The sequence below is a fragment of the Pleurodeles waltl genome, chromosome 8, assembly GCF_031143425.1.
Source record: "Pleurodeles waltl isolate 20211129_DDA chromosome 8, aPleWal1.hap1.20221129, whole genome shotgun sequence".
Taxonomy (NCBI): Eukaryota; Metazoa; Chordata; class Amphibia; order Caudata; family Salamandridae; genus Pleurodeles; species Pleurodeles waltl.
Window position 1 is genome coordinate 469,509,028 of NC_090447.1, and position 19,047 is coordinate 469,528,074.

The 19,047-nt window shown below is 42.7% G+C and overlaps 1 protein-coding gene across 1 annotated transcript in view; it reads right to left on the reverse strand.

Moving 5' to 3' along the window:
- Positions 1 to 19,047, reverse strand: part of LOC138250053 (interleukin-18 receptor 1-like) — a 462,391-nt gene that overhangs the window by 387,073 nt on the left and 56,271 nt on the right. Inside the window, exon 2 of the mRNA XM_069204433.1 lies at positions 14,921 to 14,989. Coding sequence (XP_069060534.1) covers positions 14,921 to 14,989 — 69 coding nt within the window. The remainder of the gene's footprint in view (positions 1 to 14,920; positions 14,990 to 19,047) is intronic.

Consider the following 19,047-nt stretch of genomic DNA (forward strand, 5'->3'; position numbering starts at 1 on the left):
TTAATCGACGTATAAAGGCTAACTACATCAATAGTTACAAGAAGAAAGTCTGGTTGCCACTCTATGTCTTGTAGTTTTTGCAGAATATCTTTGGTGTCTCTGACATATGACGATAAATTTATCATAAATGGTTGAAGCTCCCTGTCAATGAGGGAACCCAACTTGGAACATATGGAGTTTACTCCTGAAATTATGGGTCTACCCTTTGGTGGATGTCCTGTTTCATGAATTTTGGGAAGAAGGTACAAGGTCGGGATGGTTGGAAATTGAAGAAAAAGAGAGGTTTTTTCAGAGCTAGACAGCATGTGATGAGAGTGCCAATGTTCCAACAAATCAAGCAATTTTTGTTGTATTTCTATTGTTGGGTTATGTGAAAGGTTTTTATAGCATGTTGTATCTTGGAGTTGGCGATAGGCTTCAGTGAGGTAGTCTTCAGTGTTGAGAATGACAATGTTGCCTCCTTTATCTGCCTCTTTTATGATAATATTGTTATTGGTTCTTAAACGTTCAAGTGCTGTTACCTGTTTACTATGAATATTAGTTGGTAAGTATCTTCATCGAGCACAATATCGTTTATACTCACGCTCAAGATCACATAATACTGCTTTTGAGAAAAGGTCAATTGAATTTCCCGCCGGAAGAACAGGAGAAAAGGTGGATTTGGTGCGGAGATCAGAAGAAACATATTGACTGATATTAAAATCAAGTTCTTGAGCAATGAAAGATGGTGTAACATCTGGTTCAGTGATATTAGAAAGGTTACAGAGGAGAGAGATATCAGATAGATCTTGAACTGTAATGTCGTGAGAGGGATTTATAGGGGATGATAAACTAGAGGTTGTGGGTAAAGATGCAAAGAAGGATTTGAGTTTGAGGTGTCGAATGAATTTAAACATGTCAATTTTGGTTTGAGTAATGTCCCAGGAATGAGTTGGGCAAAAGGACAATCCCCGATTTAGAATAGATTGATCAATTGTGGCTAACTCATACGTAGATAAATTCACTGTCAGGTTTTCTATTGTCAAGGTAGAGTTGTTTTGCTCCGAGCTCTGGTTTGTATGCCTGAGGTACTTGGGGTTACTTGAGTAATATCTGGTGGTTTCCCTCTTGAATCCTTTAAAGTTCCCAGGCGATGGCGTCTTGCCTCCTCTAAAAAATTCACTTGTGGTCTGCACAGAGTGCAAATTGAAGAATCGTCTATTGACTCGACTTCAGATGAGGAAGGAGTATCATGACTGATTTTGGGGTCCAACGAGAGGTTAGATTACTTTATATTGTCATATTTCTTACTAAACGTGTACACTCTCCCATGTTGATAATCAAATAGGTCTCTTCGAAACTTCCTGCTCTTCCTTTGTATTATATCTTCCTCATATCTATCTATAATACTATCGAGGATAGCATAATTTTTTGTGGTGATTTCTCCCCAGTTTGCCTCTTCTATGCGTTGGGTCAAGTTGTCAACTTCCTTACGATATTTGTCATATTCTTCCTCCGAGATTTCTATTAGTTGTTTAATCATATTAATTGATGCTGTTTTAAGATTAGTTTCCCATCTCTGTAATTGTTCTAGAGATGTGGTGTCCATGGGTGGGAAGATCAGGATACGAAGTCCCTGTGGAATTCGATCATTTTCCAAATATTTTTTCAATGAGGTTATTTCCCACCATTTAGATGTTTCCTTTTTTAAGGATTTTTCCAGAGCCAAGAACGTGCTTTTAGCAGATAATGAGTTCGGAGTGGAAAGGTGAGGGATACCCTCTCCAGTTAGATTAAAGACTTGTTGCAGTTTCTGATCACGTTGTTCCCGTCTATTAATATGAGAAGACATATCCAGGCTTATTACAGGAAAGAATAGTTAGGTAAAAGGCAAAGCTCCAGAGTTGGAGAGGGTCCAAAATGCTATTCTCCTGTGTAAATGCCTTAATTGTAAGATGGGGGACTTGGCCAGAGGACAGTTGAAGGCAGTGTGTAAAGTATTTTCATAACACTTAAAACCGTAAAACAGTGAAAATACCACACAAAAAGGATCCCACCACAGATTAGAACACATAACTTAATTTTATAATAGAACAAAACAACAAAAAAACAAAAAACAATCAGTTGAGCTTGAGTTGTGAATACTTAGAAAACAAACTGTACAGTATGGCTCAGAAACATAAAGCACCAGCTGGGGACATCTGATCGCACTGGACCACGACAAAGTCACAAGTTCAGGTCAACCACAATGGCAACCAGTTAGGTCTGCTGAACAAAGTACCTTAAATCCTGGTTGCGGAGCATCGCGTCGATCTGAGTCAAAGATGGATGGCACAGCTGACATGACGCATCGATTCTGAGATGCGATGAGACTGTGGTGCGTGGTCCTGATGTGTCAGCATCGAGAATCAAATCAACGGGGCTTGCAGTGTCAAAACCTGTGTCAGGGATGTGCTGCACAGTTGAGGCAGTGCAGTCGGTTCCAATGAGCTCTGACTCTGCAATGCACTGCTTTGGCGATGCAAAGACCTGTTCTGGGGAAGTGTTACATAGCAGAAGTTCCAAAGTCACTCATTGAACCCAAGAAGTGTTTGCACTAGATCTAATCCACACGCCGAGGCGATACATCGGTTCTGCTTGAGGATGTGCCACTCAGCCGAGCAGATGCAGCAGTTCTGCTTCGATGTGTGCCGCTGAGCAGAGAGGATGCATTGGTTCTGCTGACAAGCATCTTAGGCCAACTATCAAGGATCCAGTACTGAAGTGGCACCACTTGCAGGGTTGACTCACAGATAGCAGAGTTAATGTGTAGAAGCAGGGTGGTTGGAAGTCTTTTATGTCCCTCAGACTTCAGATTAGAAGCCCAGCCAACTAGCCCTTAAATCACTCTGGATTCTGGATTGAAGAATTGCCATTCCAGTCCTCATTCCTAGGCAAGAGGCAGCAGTCAGCAAAGCAGGAGTCCAGCACAGTGTAGTCTGGCAGAGTCGCAGTCCTTCAGCAGTACAGAGGCCTTCTTCTTGGCAGAGGATCCACAGGTTCAGAAGTGTACTGAAGTGGTGGTGTTTGAGGGCCTTCTTTATTACACATTTGTGCCTTTGAAGTGGGGAAAAAACTGATAGAGGCATGCGTTTGAAGTCAGGACAAACCTTTAGAGGCATGCCTTTGAAGTTCACAGATACCTTGCCTTACCTGCTCTGGTACCAGACTAACTTCAGGGGCTATTCAGCCCTTTGTGCAGAGACATTACACTGACTATTCAGACGTAAGTAAGGCTGGATCAAACTCCTCCCTCTCATCCTGATAATGATGGCCCATTAAGTCACACCTAAGCTCCCATGGTGTGTCGCTGCCTAGAAGGAGTGTGGCTGTCTAGGGGGAATTCACAAAGCCCAACTGACAGCTACAACCAGACATGAGACCCGTCTCCAAATGGCTAAGGCAAGGAAATGCCAGCTTTCAACTAAATGGCATTTTCACAACTGTAATTTAAAATCTGACTTCACCCTAAACTAGGATTTTAAATGAGGTATTCCAGAGATCTCAAACCTGAAGGGTTTATCTTTTCTACTTTGGAAATTACACCTATAAAATGTAATAAGGCAACTCCCAAGTCATTCTATAGAGGAGGTGGGCCCTGAGGAAGTGAAAAATGAATGTGAGAGTTTTTCACTACCTGGATATGTAAAACATAAAAGCACAGGTCCTACTTTTTTTTAATATATTGCACCCTGCCCCTGGGCTGTACAGGGCCTACCCTAGGGGAGACTTATATGTATAATAAAGGAATATTGAGGTCGAAACAGCAGTTTAAACTGCACCCACGGGCTCTGCAATGCCAGGCCTAAGACATGTTTAAAGGGTTACTTAAGTGGATGGCACAATCATTGCTGCCGACCGAGTAGTAACATTTAGTTTACATGCCCCAGGCACATGTTGTGCACTTTAGTAGGACCTTACCAGTAAAATAAATATGCCCATTGTATAAAAGCAAATGTTACCATTTTTAAGCAGAGATCACAAGCACCTTAGCAATGGACAGCAGTGGTAAAGTGCACAGATCTCGGGACAACAAAAAAACTTAGATGATGGTGGGTCGACTTCCATCAATGTGATTAACTATTCTGAATGTGAACTTACTACAGGGGCAAAGAGTCTTCTGGCTAGAGGACTCAATTTTTGCCCCAGATCATTTGGGGACCCTTGTAGGTCCAAGATTGACTTATTCAAATTCGTGCGCAAACTTAAAATTAAGAAATATTTCCACCAGCACCCTACAATGAATTCCAGTGCTAATTCAGGCAGATCTACCCCTAGCACTAGTTTTCCCAAGACGAAACACGTGTTGGCTTGAGTTGTACCATTATGGAGACATGTGCATACTTATGAGGAGCAACTATTTAAAGCACTGAATTAGAATGGACTTTTCAAATATGTATTAAAAGTTGATACTTGACTTTGTTTAATTTTCTACTGATTATTCATAATAAGTTCCTGTTAGGTGTGCCATACTATGTAACATTGTTTGTTGGGTTGTTCAAACCTATAAGGGATGGGGGTGTTCCCTTGTGCAGGCACCCTTGTTTTCCTTGCTTTCATGCCTACTTGACCTGAGTTTATGCTATTTATGATCCTGAGCGCCTACATAACCCCAATCTTTCACCCCACTAGCAAAGTTCCGTAAAGTGCACAGAGGTCTGAAGCCAACAAAAACAAATTCAGCAAAAAGGGGAGAAGGAAGGCATCACCCTGCAGAAAGGGCCATTTCAAAAACAGGTGAAAAGGGGTTATTTTGATGAACTCATACTCTTTCAGCTTGCTGACCACTACAGTGGCCAGACCCTGCAAACCAGAGGCTGCAGAAGAAGTTCACTGACGATGACTCAATCATCAAGGGCAGTGAAGTGGTTAAATAGAAGCAAAGGCAAGATCCATTGTGCATGATTGTCTTATACCTGCAAACATGTGATCTTTGACTTTGACAGCTCCCTTTTCTGCACATGACTCAAAGCCCCACACATGCCAAAGAAAGTCAATGGAAGGGAAGGCGTTTCACAGGACAATTTGATAATCACCCTGCTATCTTTCAACATGATTCAGTAGAACACAGTGCAGTCCTACCCCAAGTGCCATCAAGAAAAAACATGCGAGCCCAGTAATGTTACAGTCAAAACATACAGTAAAGGGATTGATCAAAGGAGCAATGAAAACAATTGCAACTGCCATTCCAAGCCATTGGTCATACAAATTTGACATACAAAATCACAGTCCTACTCATGCTTCAGTCTCCAATGTTTGTGCTCCTTCCCAGAGCAGAACAAACCAAAACACTCAGGCTGAAAGGGTAAACGGGCACTCTATTCTTAAGTATGTTTGTTGCCAAGGGGCCTATTGATTCAACTGGTGCATTCTCTACCAGAAGGCTGCTTAAATAAGTATGAAGAGCCCTCCGTAACTGATGAGGAAGAAAGTAAGGAATTTGAGTAACATGCTGAAAAAATAATCCACAGTAGAACACCTTGAAGAACATTACTCCCACGGGAATATACATACATGATTGTCCACAATCATAACCAAGCGAGATTGTGATATCAAACTGAAAGAGCTGTTTTGATACTTCCCCAAATCTAATAATGTTATAAATAGCTTGACAAAGCTAATAACCCAAATCTCTGTCCTTATGAAACAACTTACATACCATCAATAGTCAACCAGCTCAGTAGACATATCATATACTAACCAATGTGACTGCCATCTTCTAAAGTCATAATGGATGCTCTTACCACAACATAAAAGGCCAAATTAGATCCACTAATTGTCTACAAGCAGGTCAGTGCTGGCCTTGCAGTCATCCAGCAGAGGCTGATAATCAGGTCATTCCCACTCAATAAGCACAGTTGATAAGCACAACAGTATAACCATGATCAACTGCAACAAACTATTGGACTAGGTGGTATGTCAAAGAGTAAGGTACATGAACCGGAAGAGGCCCAAAGAGTGAGGAGAACCCTTACTCTTAGTATGGGCAAGTAAAGAATACCTGACCCAAGCCTCCAAAACCTACTACTCAACATAAGAAGCCTTGAAACATAGCAGCAAATCATATAATTACCACAAGTCAGTTCACCAGAAAGAGATTGCAACATTTTTAGATCTCGGTCAAATATCCACCTCAGTCTAATTAAATCTAGAAAGGCCAATGAGCAGTAGGAGTGTATGAGAGAATAACCTGCATTCTATTCACCTTTATTAGGCAATACAATGAATCCTTCAATCACAGATCAAAGTGGTATTTTCTGATCAAAGTGAATCCATTTCTCCTTATAGAGCTACATATTCATAAAAATATAAATAACATTCAGTGGAAAATAATACGCCAACCCGGTGTAGAGCCATGAACCTTGTTCTTGCGCTGGGTCAGCAGAAGGCTGGAATAAAAGAACTTATGTGACTATGACCATTAACTTCAGAGTCATTCCACCTTGTCCTCCAGAGTATTTTGAGAACAATGTCATATAAGTGATGGCATAAAAGTTTTTTTTGCTACTTGGACCAATTCTCCCATTTGTTGTTTTTTTTGCAAGAACGTTATGCCATAATTTATGTCATGTGTGTATTCATGGCCCCCCTTAGATGGTTCACTGCACACCTGAATGCATACACTTATGTCAGAGCATAAATGTGAGCAAAAGCATAGTTGTCCTCTTGTTGAGCTGGAGATATGAGTGTGGTTCAACCAAAGAGAATTAAAGACTCACTCTTCCACCTCTTCTTCTGTGCAGCTCATTTATGTCTAAGTCCCAGTCCATCCACTGGCTCCCACCTAAATTGCTAACCGCCAACTTTACCCACTGCCGCTCCTACAGTCACCATAAAAAACCATGAAGAAACACAGTGGTCAAAGTTAAAACAATCCGGGCTTCATTAACAAGGCCTTTGCGCAACTTCTTCATCACTTTTTTTTTTACGCAGTGGTAGCACAAGTAGTGCTCCTCACTGCTCACAGTTACAAATTGATGCATCGGGCCAAAAGCATCAATTTGTGACGCCTTGCGTCACATTATACCTGTGCTAGGTATAATGAATGCACGGTAGGCACTCCCATGGGAAAAGTCACGCAGAACTGATGCAGTGAAATTTGCAACATTTCACTGCATCATTCTGCGACTTCACTGCGTCAGAATTGTACCACCTGCTCAGAGCAGGCATAAAACTGACAAAAGGCCTTTCTCAATGGGAGCCTCCTGGCATTGCTGGAGTAACATAATTATTTTGGCAACTGTCCAGCAATGCATGAGTTTAGTGCCACAGATGTATCAACATTTCTGACATATCTGTGAAAACGTGCGCCATGGAGCTCTGTATTGTAAATACTGTGCATTCTTGGCATTGTTAGGGGGTCGTAGGGCAGCGCAAGAAATAGGAGCTGACGCATCAGATTCTTGTGAATGCGGCCCTCAATTTGGTACTAGTTATTCCAACTTCCAACACGTGCCCTTAAGCAACGAGACCATTGAACATGAGAACTGGTTTACTAGATAGTTAAAATACAAGTAATACAGCAGCAAAGATCAGTAACAGGAGAAGTGAGGGCAGCAATGATTGACACACACACACACATGCTGCTGGTTGGTACAGAACAGCTAAAATGCGCCAATCCCCTATTTCTTTATAACCTCACCACAGGAAGCCCATGCATGTGTGGTTCACACAAGAACTGCCCATGAGCACTAGACTGCCACACGGTCACTACATCCCCCCAATAGGATTCAAAACATAAAGAAGACAAACTTAACATATAAAATCTTTCAGTCTCTGGCTGGGTGCTGGAATGGGTCAAAGGTTATATTGTTGGGTGCAGGATCGGCCAGTGTCTCCTGAGTCAACTGGGTGACCAACTATGGGAGGCTCAGAGATTACCAATTCATCTGCCACAGTCATCTCTCACTCCTTGCCAGCGTCGTGAAAACTACCTGGCCAATCCTTGTGTGCACAGTCCCAATCTGACAGGTCACTGGCAGGCTCCGAGAATGTTAATTTACAAAACCAGGAGATATTTTTAGTTACTTTGTCACCTCCCCTTTTTGCAGTCACCATGATTCCAGTTGCCACAGTAACTGTCCAGACCCTAGGCTTACATGGGGTGTGGAACTTTCAGCCAGGCCTTCTGTTTTTGATGAGTACTTGTTTGCCAACTCAAAGGTTTTGCTTTGATGCATGCCTCCTCATACTGGCATTGTCATTCTTCCCCTTTCTTGTGGCCTGCGTGCCACCCCGGATCAGAGGAGATGGCATCTTCCCTTTCTCCAGCCAACATCAGAGACCAAGACAACCATCTTCTTGTGCAATGAAGTGTCCCTCGGTACTCTCGGAGAAATCTGTGACAGCTGAGTTCAGAGTTACTGGCTTCCAGCGCAACGATTTTCAGCACCTTGTTATGGGTAGGCATAAAGTGCTCGACTTTGCCATTGGACTTGGGCCACTGACTCATTATGACTAATTTTTCCGTTAACTCTTTGAACTCACTTAATTGAAACAGGGGAGCATTGTCCGTTTTGACCTCTTCCAGAAGTCAGAACATGGCAAAAGTATTTTCAAGCACTAGAGTGACTTTGCTGAAAGTCATGGAGTCAATTATTTCAACCACAGGGAATTTGGAGTGCCCATCAATGACAACTAGGATTATTCTGCCATTGTGGAAGCTTCCAAAATCAAGCTGACCTTGGACCATGGCCCTGGGCATGGTCCTTTGGGTAGGATGGGTGCTGGAGGGTCGGCGATGAATGTTAGCTGGCAGGCCAGACATTGCCTCACTAACTCATCAACCTCAGTCTCAAGGCCAGGGAACCACGCCTTCTGTCTCACACAGGCTTTCATCTTTCCAGTGCCTTGGTGTCCTCCATGCGCAAAAATGGTTAGTCGATGCTGCAGGCTTTGAGTGATCACAAGGCGATGTCTCTGTAGAATTAGCCCATTTTGGGTCGAGCTCAGTTCATCCTGAACTCTCCATAGCTGAGTCAAACTGCTTCTTTAGGTGCTTGACCACCTATGGGTATCTGTGAGAAACTCACTCCAGGAGCCATTCTTGAGGGCCCCCTTTAACCTTGTCAGGGCAGCATGTCCCACCACTGCTTAGGCAATCTTGAAGGTCTATCGTCTTGGGACAGTTGTGGTAGGCGATGTTTTGTATATGTGCTTTGGTCGGCTCGTTGTCAGCTGTGCATTCTTCATCCAACTTTGGTGGGAGATGGGACAGGAAACCGGCTGGGTTCTCTGCCCCGGGTCAGTAGGATACTTCTATTCTGTAGTGTTAAAGCTGGATGGCCCACATTTCAATCCGTGGAGGAGGGTGAAGTGCTGTCCCCTTGAATAATGGCACTAGTGGCAGAGTGTTTACTGATAACGGCTTCTCATGAAGGCACAGGTGAAAGTGCCCACAAGGCCACTTGATGGTGAGGGCCTCTCTTTCAATTTGGGCATAGCATTGTTCAGTCGGTGTGAGGGCTCCACTAGCATACGTAAGTGGGGCCCATCGTCCCGTCTCCCGGCTCTACCTCCTGAATAAGGACGGCCCCTAGACCTACTGGACTGGCACCCAGGACCAACTCAGTCTTTTCTGCGGGGTCAAAATATATCATGGTCGTCTCGGATAGCAAGGCTTCAGGAATCACCAGTTTTAGTGAGTGCTTGTAGTGGCTCAGAGAGAGTGCCCATATTGGGTATAAATCTCCCACAGTACATGTCCATACCTAGGAAACTCCTCAGCTCTGTTACCATTTTTGCTGCTGGAGCTTGTTTGATGGCATTGAACTTCCTCGGGTCTGCCTTGATTCCTGTTTGTTGATGTTAAAAAAAAGAGCACTTCTCCTTATTAAGTGTCAAGCGTCAAGCATTGTTCCGATGAACGTTTGAGGGCAGCTCTCAGATGCCTGTGGTGTTCTACAGCCACTGCTGAGTGGATCAGGATATCGTCACTGACATTCATGGCACCCTGCATTCCAGACAAGGTCTCGTAGATAGCGTCTTTGAAGACTTCTGCAGCTGAGAATATGCCAAAACTCATACTTTTGCATCTCCTTATTCCCACATTCACCAAGAACGTTGTTATGTATCGACTCCACCAGGCTCTGCTGATGATATCCTGCATGTAAGTCTAGTTTTGGAAAACACTTTGATCCATTGAGATCAGCAACAAGATCATCTATTGTTGGTGTGATGTATCTCTCTATTCTGATCGCCATATTGGGAAGGCGCATGTCAATGCAGACACAAAAGGATGATGGACGGAGTGCTAATACTTTCCAAACACTCACCCCCAGTCACAGGTCTGGGCTAAATCTATTGTTCTTTTGTCCACCACGCCACCCCAATTTGGACCCAGCAATATGCACATCAGTCTTGACACTACTCCCAATGGGCACAGTTCAGCCCGAGCTGCCAGGCCAGTCCTCCCTCGACCAGAAACAAGCATTCTGGGACTGGTTTTGGGGTATCACCTTTCATCAGCCAGACTAGTTTGAATCCAGTGGCACAGTGAGCAAGTAAGTCATGTCTGGGCATACCCTGACCACTAAGAGTGGCTTTTGCAATACAAAAGGATGATGAACAGTGTACAGAAACTTTTCAATCATCCAATAAATCCATTGTACGTTTGCTCACCATGCCACCTCAGTTTGGACTTAGCCATACGCAAATCAATCTTGACAGTGCTCCTAATGGGAACAGTCCAGCCCGCACTGTCAAGTTTGGTGCTCACTGGAATGGAAGTATGCATCCTGGGACCAGTTTTGTCATTTCAGCCCTCATCTGCCAGGCTAGTTTGAATCCAGTCCCACAGCGAACAAGGAACCCAAGTCTCGGCATATTCTGGCCACTTACTGTGACTTTCACAACACCAAAAGATGATGGACAGAGTGCTGAAACTTTTAAAGACTCACCCCCAGTCACATATCTAGGTTAAATCCATCATTCTTATGCTCACCATGCCACCCCTGTTTGGACTAACAAATATGCAGATCAGTCTTGAGACTGTGCTCAATATGAACAGTCCAACTCGAACTATCAGGCCAGGTCCTCCCTGGACTGACAACAAGCATCTTGGGACTGATTTCGGGGTATCATCCTTCAACAGCCAGGCTAATTTGAATCCAGTAGCACAGTGAGCAAGGGTTCCACATCTGGGCATACCCTGGCCACTTAGGACGACTTTTGCAACACAGAAGGATGATTGATGGAGTGCTGAAACTTTTCAAACACTCACCCCCACTCACAGATCTAGGATAAATCCATCATTATTTTGATAACCATGCCATCCCAGTTTTGACTGGGGGTGAGTGCTTGATAAGTTTTAACACTCCGTCCATTATTTTATTTTGTGATGTTGCTATGTGAGCCCTAAGTGGCTTGGGTACACCCAGAAGTGGGTCCCTTGCTCGCTGCGCCAATGGAATCATGCTAGCCTGGCTGATGAGGGGTGATACTCCAAAACAAGTCCCATGATGCTTGTTGCTGGTCCAGGGAGAACCTGTCTTGGCATTTCGGGCTGGACCGTTACTTGCTGGTCCAGGGAGAACCTGTCTTGGCATTTCGGGCTGGACCGTTCCCATGGGGAGCAGGGTCAAGACTGATTTGCATATGGCTGCCTCCAAACTGGGGTGACGTGGCAAGCAAAATAACAATGGATTAAACCCAGATCTGTGACTGGGGATGAGTGTTCAAAAAGTTTCAGCACTCCGTCCATCATTTTATTTTGTGAGGTTGCTATACAGACCATAAGTGGCTAGGGTAAGCCCAGATGTGGGTCCCTGGCTAGCTACATCACTGAAATCAAGCTAGCTTGGCTGATGAAGATGATACCACAAAATCGGTCCGAGGATGCTTGTTTCCAGCCCAAGAAGGACCTGGCTTGGCATTTCAGGCTGGACTGTTCCCATGGAGAGCAGGATCAATACTGATTTGCATATGGCTGTGTCCAAACTGGGTTGACGTGGTGAGCAAAATAACAATGGATTAAACCAAGCTCTGTGACTGGGGCTGAGTGTTTGAAAAGTTTCAACACTCAGTCAATCTTTTTGGGGGGGATGTTGCTATGTGCACCCTAAGTGGCTAGGGTATACCCAGACATGGGTCACTTGCTTGTTGCACCACTGCAATGAAGCTAGCCTTGCTGATGAGGGGTGATACCCTGAAACCATTCCTGGATGCTTGTTTCGGGTGCAATGAGGTCCTGACTTGGCAGTTTAGGCTGGACTGTTCCCATGAGGAGAAGGGTCAAGACTGATTTGCATATGACTGGGTCCAAACTAGGATGATGTAGCCAACAAAATAACAATGGATTAGACCCAGATCTGTGACTGCTGGTGAGTGTTTGAAAAGTTTCATCACTCCATCTATCATTTTATTTTGTGATGTTGCATGTCAATACAGAGCCTGATTTTCCCTGGTTGCTTCGGCTTTTCAGCAATGACCTTTGGTGACACCCATGGAGCGAGTCCAGACAACCTTTCAATAACTCCTTGCTCTTATAGTTTCTTCAGTTCCTGCTCTACCTAGGGTTGAAGGTGGAATGGGATGCACCTGTGTCAAAGAGCTGTGGGCTTATGTGCTTTGTCACTGTGCAGGCAGATAGGGGGTGCTTTCAGACACCCTAGTCTTTCAAACAGTTCTGGGAATTGTCCTAGAATCTCATCGATCTCTGATGACTTCACACTCCTTGTGAAATATGCTAACCCCAGATCTTCTGCAGAATGACTGCCAAGAAGGGTGTCTGCTTCTCTGTACACCACATGAAACGTGGTTTTGATCTCCTTCCTTTTCGACTTTAGTTTTATTGTCATTTTTCCTCTAAGTGACAAAGGCTTGCAGCTTCCCTATGTTAATATTTTGGTGGCAGTGGGTGACAGAGTCAGGCAATGCTGAAGGCATCGATATTGCTGAGTGCCCATGACATTGACAGAGGCCCCAGTATCTATAAGTGCTTTGACTCTGGATCCAGTGGCTTAAATTACATATGTAGGTGGGGGTCTCTGAAGTTGTTTCAGAACATTTGTGAATTATATTAGGAACACCTCTTCTTTGTCTTCTTCTGGCGATAAGTAATTTGTTTGATGTTGTGGTGGGTGTTGTCATATGTCATGAGGGGCTGGCTCATCTAGTGACAGGTGCCTCACCGCCATTGTGGGGCATGTCTTCCTTGTGTTCCTCTTCCTCGTGAACCTCCTCTGCAGATGGACAGGAAGTGGTTCTTTTTCTGCATGTAGAGCACATCTTCCCCTGAGCTGGACGCTACTTCTGGGCGTGTTTCCCCCTTCCACAGTATTCACATTGTCTCCCTGGTTTGGCTGGAATGTATGCCTTTGGTTGTGTCCTGGCTTGTTGTGTTCAAACCGCATTGGCTCGTTCCACCTTGATCACTGGGGGTTTCTCGGGTGTCTGGGTGATCGCCATGTCCATCTCTGCCAATCTGGCTGCTGACAGGTTATGTGATCAAGTCACTATCAGAATGTCTTTGAGGCTGATGTTGGGTTGCCTCAGGTTTTCTGTCACTGCAACCTTATATGATTTGCCACATATTTCATTTGGTTCATCATTATCCATGCATGTCTGGCAAGTTCCCTTAGGCGGGCATTAAACTGGTCGATAGACTCTCCTTCCTTTTGGTGCACCTGGCAGAGCTTGAAGCATTCAAAATCTGGATTTAATTGCAGGTCAAAATGTGCGTTAAGTGCTCCCACCACTGTGTTGTACTCCTCTAACTCAATAATGGTTGGATGATGTCTGAAGAGTTTGTAAATTTCATCCCCTCAAAATGCAGAAAGAAAGACCATTTGACTGCCCTGTCATGCTTTAGGGTGGCTATGGAAGAGTTCTCTAGCCTGCCAACCCAGATTTTCCCCACAGGGACTGTTGACAGTTGGTGCAGCGTCATCCAACATGGTAAACTAGATGAGCCCTCTTTAAAAAGCCGAGATAGTATCACCCAGTCTGCTGCAATGTGGCAGTGAGTCATGGTCTCCTAACGTCCAGCGGGTGCATGCAGTGATCGCCACCATGTCATGGTAAGTTTGTGATAACGCTTTCCTTTCAATATGGTGCCGACAGGCTGTACAGGAGATTGGTGGCCCGCCTTAGCAGAGGTGAAAGTGTCAAGCACTATTTAGGCCTAATACATCTTGAATTTTCACATTTGGCCACTGGAAGTGATTGAGGCCTGAGTATATTTCCATCCTGAAAGAATAATTATCTCAATCCTACCTGCCTCCCTGTATGATTCGTAGCGTGTGAATGGCCTTGTGGTGGACCTCTGTGGAGCCCTTATGGTTGCTGGGGCATTTGCTTGCCCCGGCATCCGTTGCGTGGCTGAGTGGGCGTGTTCAGGCATCGCCAGCAGACAGGGCTGCACCCAGGTGCTTGTAAGCAAGGGTGGAACTGAAACGTCTCTATGGGAGCAGTGCTATGTTGTGCCATTGCAGCGGTGTGCCGGCGGCCTAAGGGTGTGTCTGAGCACCTGCTGGGATCACAGCTGGCAGGCAGAGCCACATGTCTCACGTGCAGGAATAGCACGTCCTGCACATTTGACAAAGGTATGCGACTCAGCATTGGTGAGATTGGCTCAACAGGAAGGTGTGGGTGTGCGACCTCCGTGCTGCCAATGTTAGGAAGCTGGAAAGTGGGCCCCCAAATGACTGACACACACACATGATGCTGGTTCGTAAAGAATGTCAAAAATGTGCGAATAGCCCATTGATTTATAACCTGCAGAATACTACACCAGAGGACGCCCCATGTACGTCCTGTTCACAAAAGTAATGCCCATGAGCACTAGAGCAGAACATGGTTATTTCAAAGTCAAATGAATAAACATAATGGGCATTTTCTTAAGGGCCCAGACAATTCCATGAAGAGAAAAAGGTTTAGCAATTAGAAAGTATGTACTCAATACCAATGATGACGTCTTCATAATTAACTCCATCGTGTCCAATGATGTTTGGTTGAATTATTTCTTCTGAATCTGTGGAATAATACGGGGACATATGTTAATTGCCATTTTATGTAATATAGCTAACAATTGAAATAAGGATGAAGTATAATATTAATCTGGATTTTTTTCTTTACATCCAAATGAGCATATCATCCGACAGAAAGATTTATGTTTCTAAATGCACAGATGCCACTGCATGTAGGTTTAATTTCAAGCATCCAATTAATAAATAAATGAATAAACAATTAAACATGAAATAAAGAAAGAAAGTAAATTATTCAACTAGTAAGGAGCCTGGATTGGTGAATATTTGTCCAGTGGGAGTTTTCCTTTGAATAAAAAAAGATTGCTACTGAGGATTTCGACCTTTATGGGAGCAACAACAAAAAAAGGTTACTTAATTAGAACTGGCAAGATTCAGCTACATTCCAACGATTTACATGTTCAAAAGCAACCATTCTAGACCTCAACCCACCAGGTGGAAATGTCAATAGATAAGTTAAACTATGTTGTCAATGGTTCTTGTGGTGTAGTGGCTATTGGAGAATTGCTATAAAACATCAGTGGAAAAACATAGCAGACACATGTCTGTGTGAGACTTTTTATTTTCAGATGCACCTACCAAACAACAATAAAAATCACCAGAAAAGCTGATTCCAGAATGCCCCTTTGACTCATAATGTCTGGTTGTCTTGTGAAACCTTGCGTGATAGCATTCTTTAGTTGGCCGTTTAAAACATAATTGTGGAACTTGTTCATAAAATACCAGAAAGTGAACATAACCATGCAATGTGCTGGTGTAAATTGGTGGTGTGTGAGCAATATTTGACATTTCATGGCATTTGATGATAGTACTTGCGTATGAAATAGCACCACCTGAACATAAGCTGGCAGTACCAGAGCATATATTGGATCAAAATTGGTTAAAAGTGGCACTTTCTGACATATGAATGCCAGTCAAGGATATATGCTGGCATTGTCTGGCTTCATGGCGTACCAATGTCTTGCGCCTATAAAGACAGGACATGGGAAAAACCTTGAATTCCTGGGCAAATGAGTGCTGGACTTTGCCATGTAGTGGCTGCTGTTGGTCATGTAATGTCCTTCAAATGGGATGTGATGGCAAATATTAAGTGTATGTGGACTTTATCTTTGCATGCAGTGGCAGTTGTTGGACATGTGTAGGTATAGGACTGATGCATCTCACCATATGGAGCAATACCTCAGAATAAGATGGATTACATTGAACCATGTGTTGATGATTTTCCAGTGTTCTTTATTTAATCCTGTAAAATATTATGATCTTAAAATTTGAGAAATTTTGGGCGCAAATTTTTTCTTCCGCTGGAGATAGGATCGAGTGGAAAATGTCTTTTGGGAGACTGGCTCAAGCCGAAAGTCCTCTGTGCAAGACATTTTCACCTTGTGGCACTATTCTTACTGATTTCTCAGTCGGATTTAACACAAGGTATACCCTCAGATTCAATTTTTTTGTGGTAACTGCAAAGTGAATTTTGCTGAATTGTGCAGAAATATTACAAAACGTTTTCGAGACAACATTGCAATTTTGCACCCCCTCAATATGAAGGCCATATTGCACATATGATGGCAGTGGTGCACTTATGATCGCAGTACCCATGCTCTAAGGTAATGGGAATATTATGGAGCAACATAGGTACATCATGGCAGAATCATATCATATTATGTTTGCACTGGAGGAAAGAATAGCTGTACTCGGCAAATAGTAGCAAGTTCATGGAATGTGAAGGTGTAACCCTTAGTGCCAGTAGCTAGGCATAAAATGAGGTAGCAAGGGTTGTCATTAATGTACAACGGCACTTTCCCTTAAAGAAAAAAGCCGTATCAAAGTTGGATATATAATATTTAGTCATAGGCCAAGCCTGTATCTGTCTCATAAACTGAACATGTGCCACTCACAGCTTTCATCTGCAGAGCAATTTAGGGACCTCCCTGTGTAATGTGTGCATGGCTGAATTGCACTAGACTTGATTTACATCTGTAGGGTATAGTCAATGTTTAGAACATCTGTATCATGCACACAGTGCATGTACAATCTCTGTGGATTTTGTGTGTCATTCAAGTGCTTTTGACATAGCCCACTCCATGCTGTAAAGGAAAGTCTTAGCTTTGCATGGCCATGAGCCAGTGTGTACCTCATTTAGGCATACTTTATGAGGTTCATTTCCTTTTGCAGCGGGTCTTGTGAAGTGCAAGATTTGGTTACACATATTGCATGATACTTCTGCTTGCAGATTTAATAGACATGATTTGCAGCCCTTGGGGCACATTCACAAAAAGAATTTATGAGTATGAATAGTAGTATTCCAGAAGCACTCCTTTACATATTCTAGCATGCCTTGCTGAATTGTTCCTAAATCTCCAACTTCGAATTAGTAAGAGTGCAAAGAGGTCACAGTCCTTTTTATTTCTACTAAATGTACGTTGATTTATTTAATTGTTTATGAACACATTAGCATTGCTTAATTTTTAAAACAATATATGCCAGATGCCCAAAGCTCTGTTAGACGTCCGTATGTCATAGTATGAAATGTCGGCTCTCTATATGCATAGTTTTTATTACATCTCATTCTTGTTAAACCTACTCCACAATCCTGCAATCTTTACACTGCTGCCCTAAAACACTGGCTGGTGCCAAACAATTTATGCACATATGGGGTTGGGTCACCTATTTGGTACCGTGTCCCAGTGTCTGCAATTAGTCTTTTTGAATCAGTGACCTGATTGAGAAAGATTTTGCTGTGAGTAGCAGTGGCTTATTCTTCTAATACTTTTGGGTTATTCCCGAATTTCAGGAGTGCTCATGGATCACTCCTGCTTACTTCTATGGCCAGTACACAAAGGTAAATGTACATGAGGAAATATCCACACCCATTGATGTATCCCTATGTCTAGTCATAATTTTCTTCACAGGTCCAATTCACCACCTCTGGTTGGAGATTTAAACCTTGTAGTAGGAGTACGTATTTTAGGTGTCTATCACCCAAACATTATTCTACATAGGTTATGTAGAAACCTTGTGTCACACTATGAAGGACTATGAATCAAAAAGAACAACAAACATTACTACTGAGAGCATAATGAAAGCCCATACCCAGGGCTTTGACCTCTTTCCCTTTCGCTCAGAGATCTTGTGGAGCCATATAGCACTTACAATTGTATTATGTGTCATTGTGTGTCTGTGAGTGTGTGTGGGTCTGTATGTGTTCTGGGCAAGCAATGTGTTATGATGTGTATTTTAGTCTTGGTTTGAATCTTGTTACATGTGAGATGTAGAATGTGTTTTCTTAAATTGATTAGCAATTTACTTGTTTGTACTATTCTATGTATATGTAGCTGTTATGTTTTACATAATGATTATAATAGGTGTCTGTGATGTTTACTGTTATATGATTTTATTTATTTTATTTTTGTGTTTTATTTTTTAAATATTTGTAATATTCGTTCGCCATGAGTTCTTTGGGTGTCTGCCACATTTGCAATTATGTGACATTTTTATACTAATTATACTTATTATTTTTTGTCAATTTTCAATATTCGTGCAATGTGATGTATATTGGTGTTTTCACCGTCTAAATTTATATGACAACTTTAAAATTTATTGCACAATTATTTAATTTACTTTGTACATTTCTACAATGTGATTATTTATGTATCTGCAGTACCTAAAGTAATACGACCATTTTCGTTCGTTCGTTCATTCCTTCCTTACTTCCTTCCACTGAATAAGATCCAAATTAAAAGCAGCACTCTAAGGACATAGGTAGCTGATAAAATTGGAGTATGAGCTGACCATTAAGGACGAAGTCATCAGTTATTGTGTTAATCCCAAGCAGGCAACAGACAAGAGTGATTTTTTTTATTATTTAAAATTATGTAAATCGAAACAAATGTGGGCAAACATGTAGAAACAAGAATGGATTTATATAAAACAAAGATAATTTTGAACAACTAGTACCTTGATTTTGTCAATAGGAGAACGATTAGTAATTCGATTTTTATTTAGATATGCAAAAATAAGACATATTTCTATGTCTTTGAAAAACAAA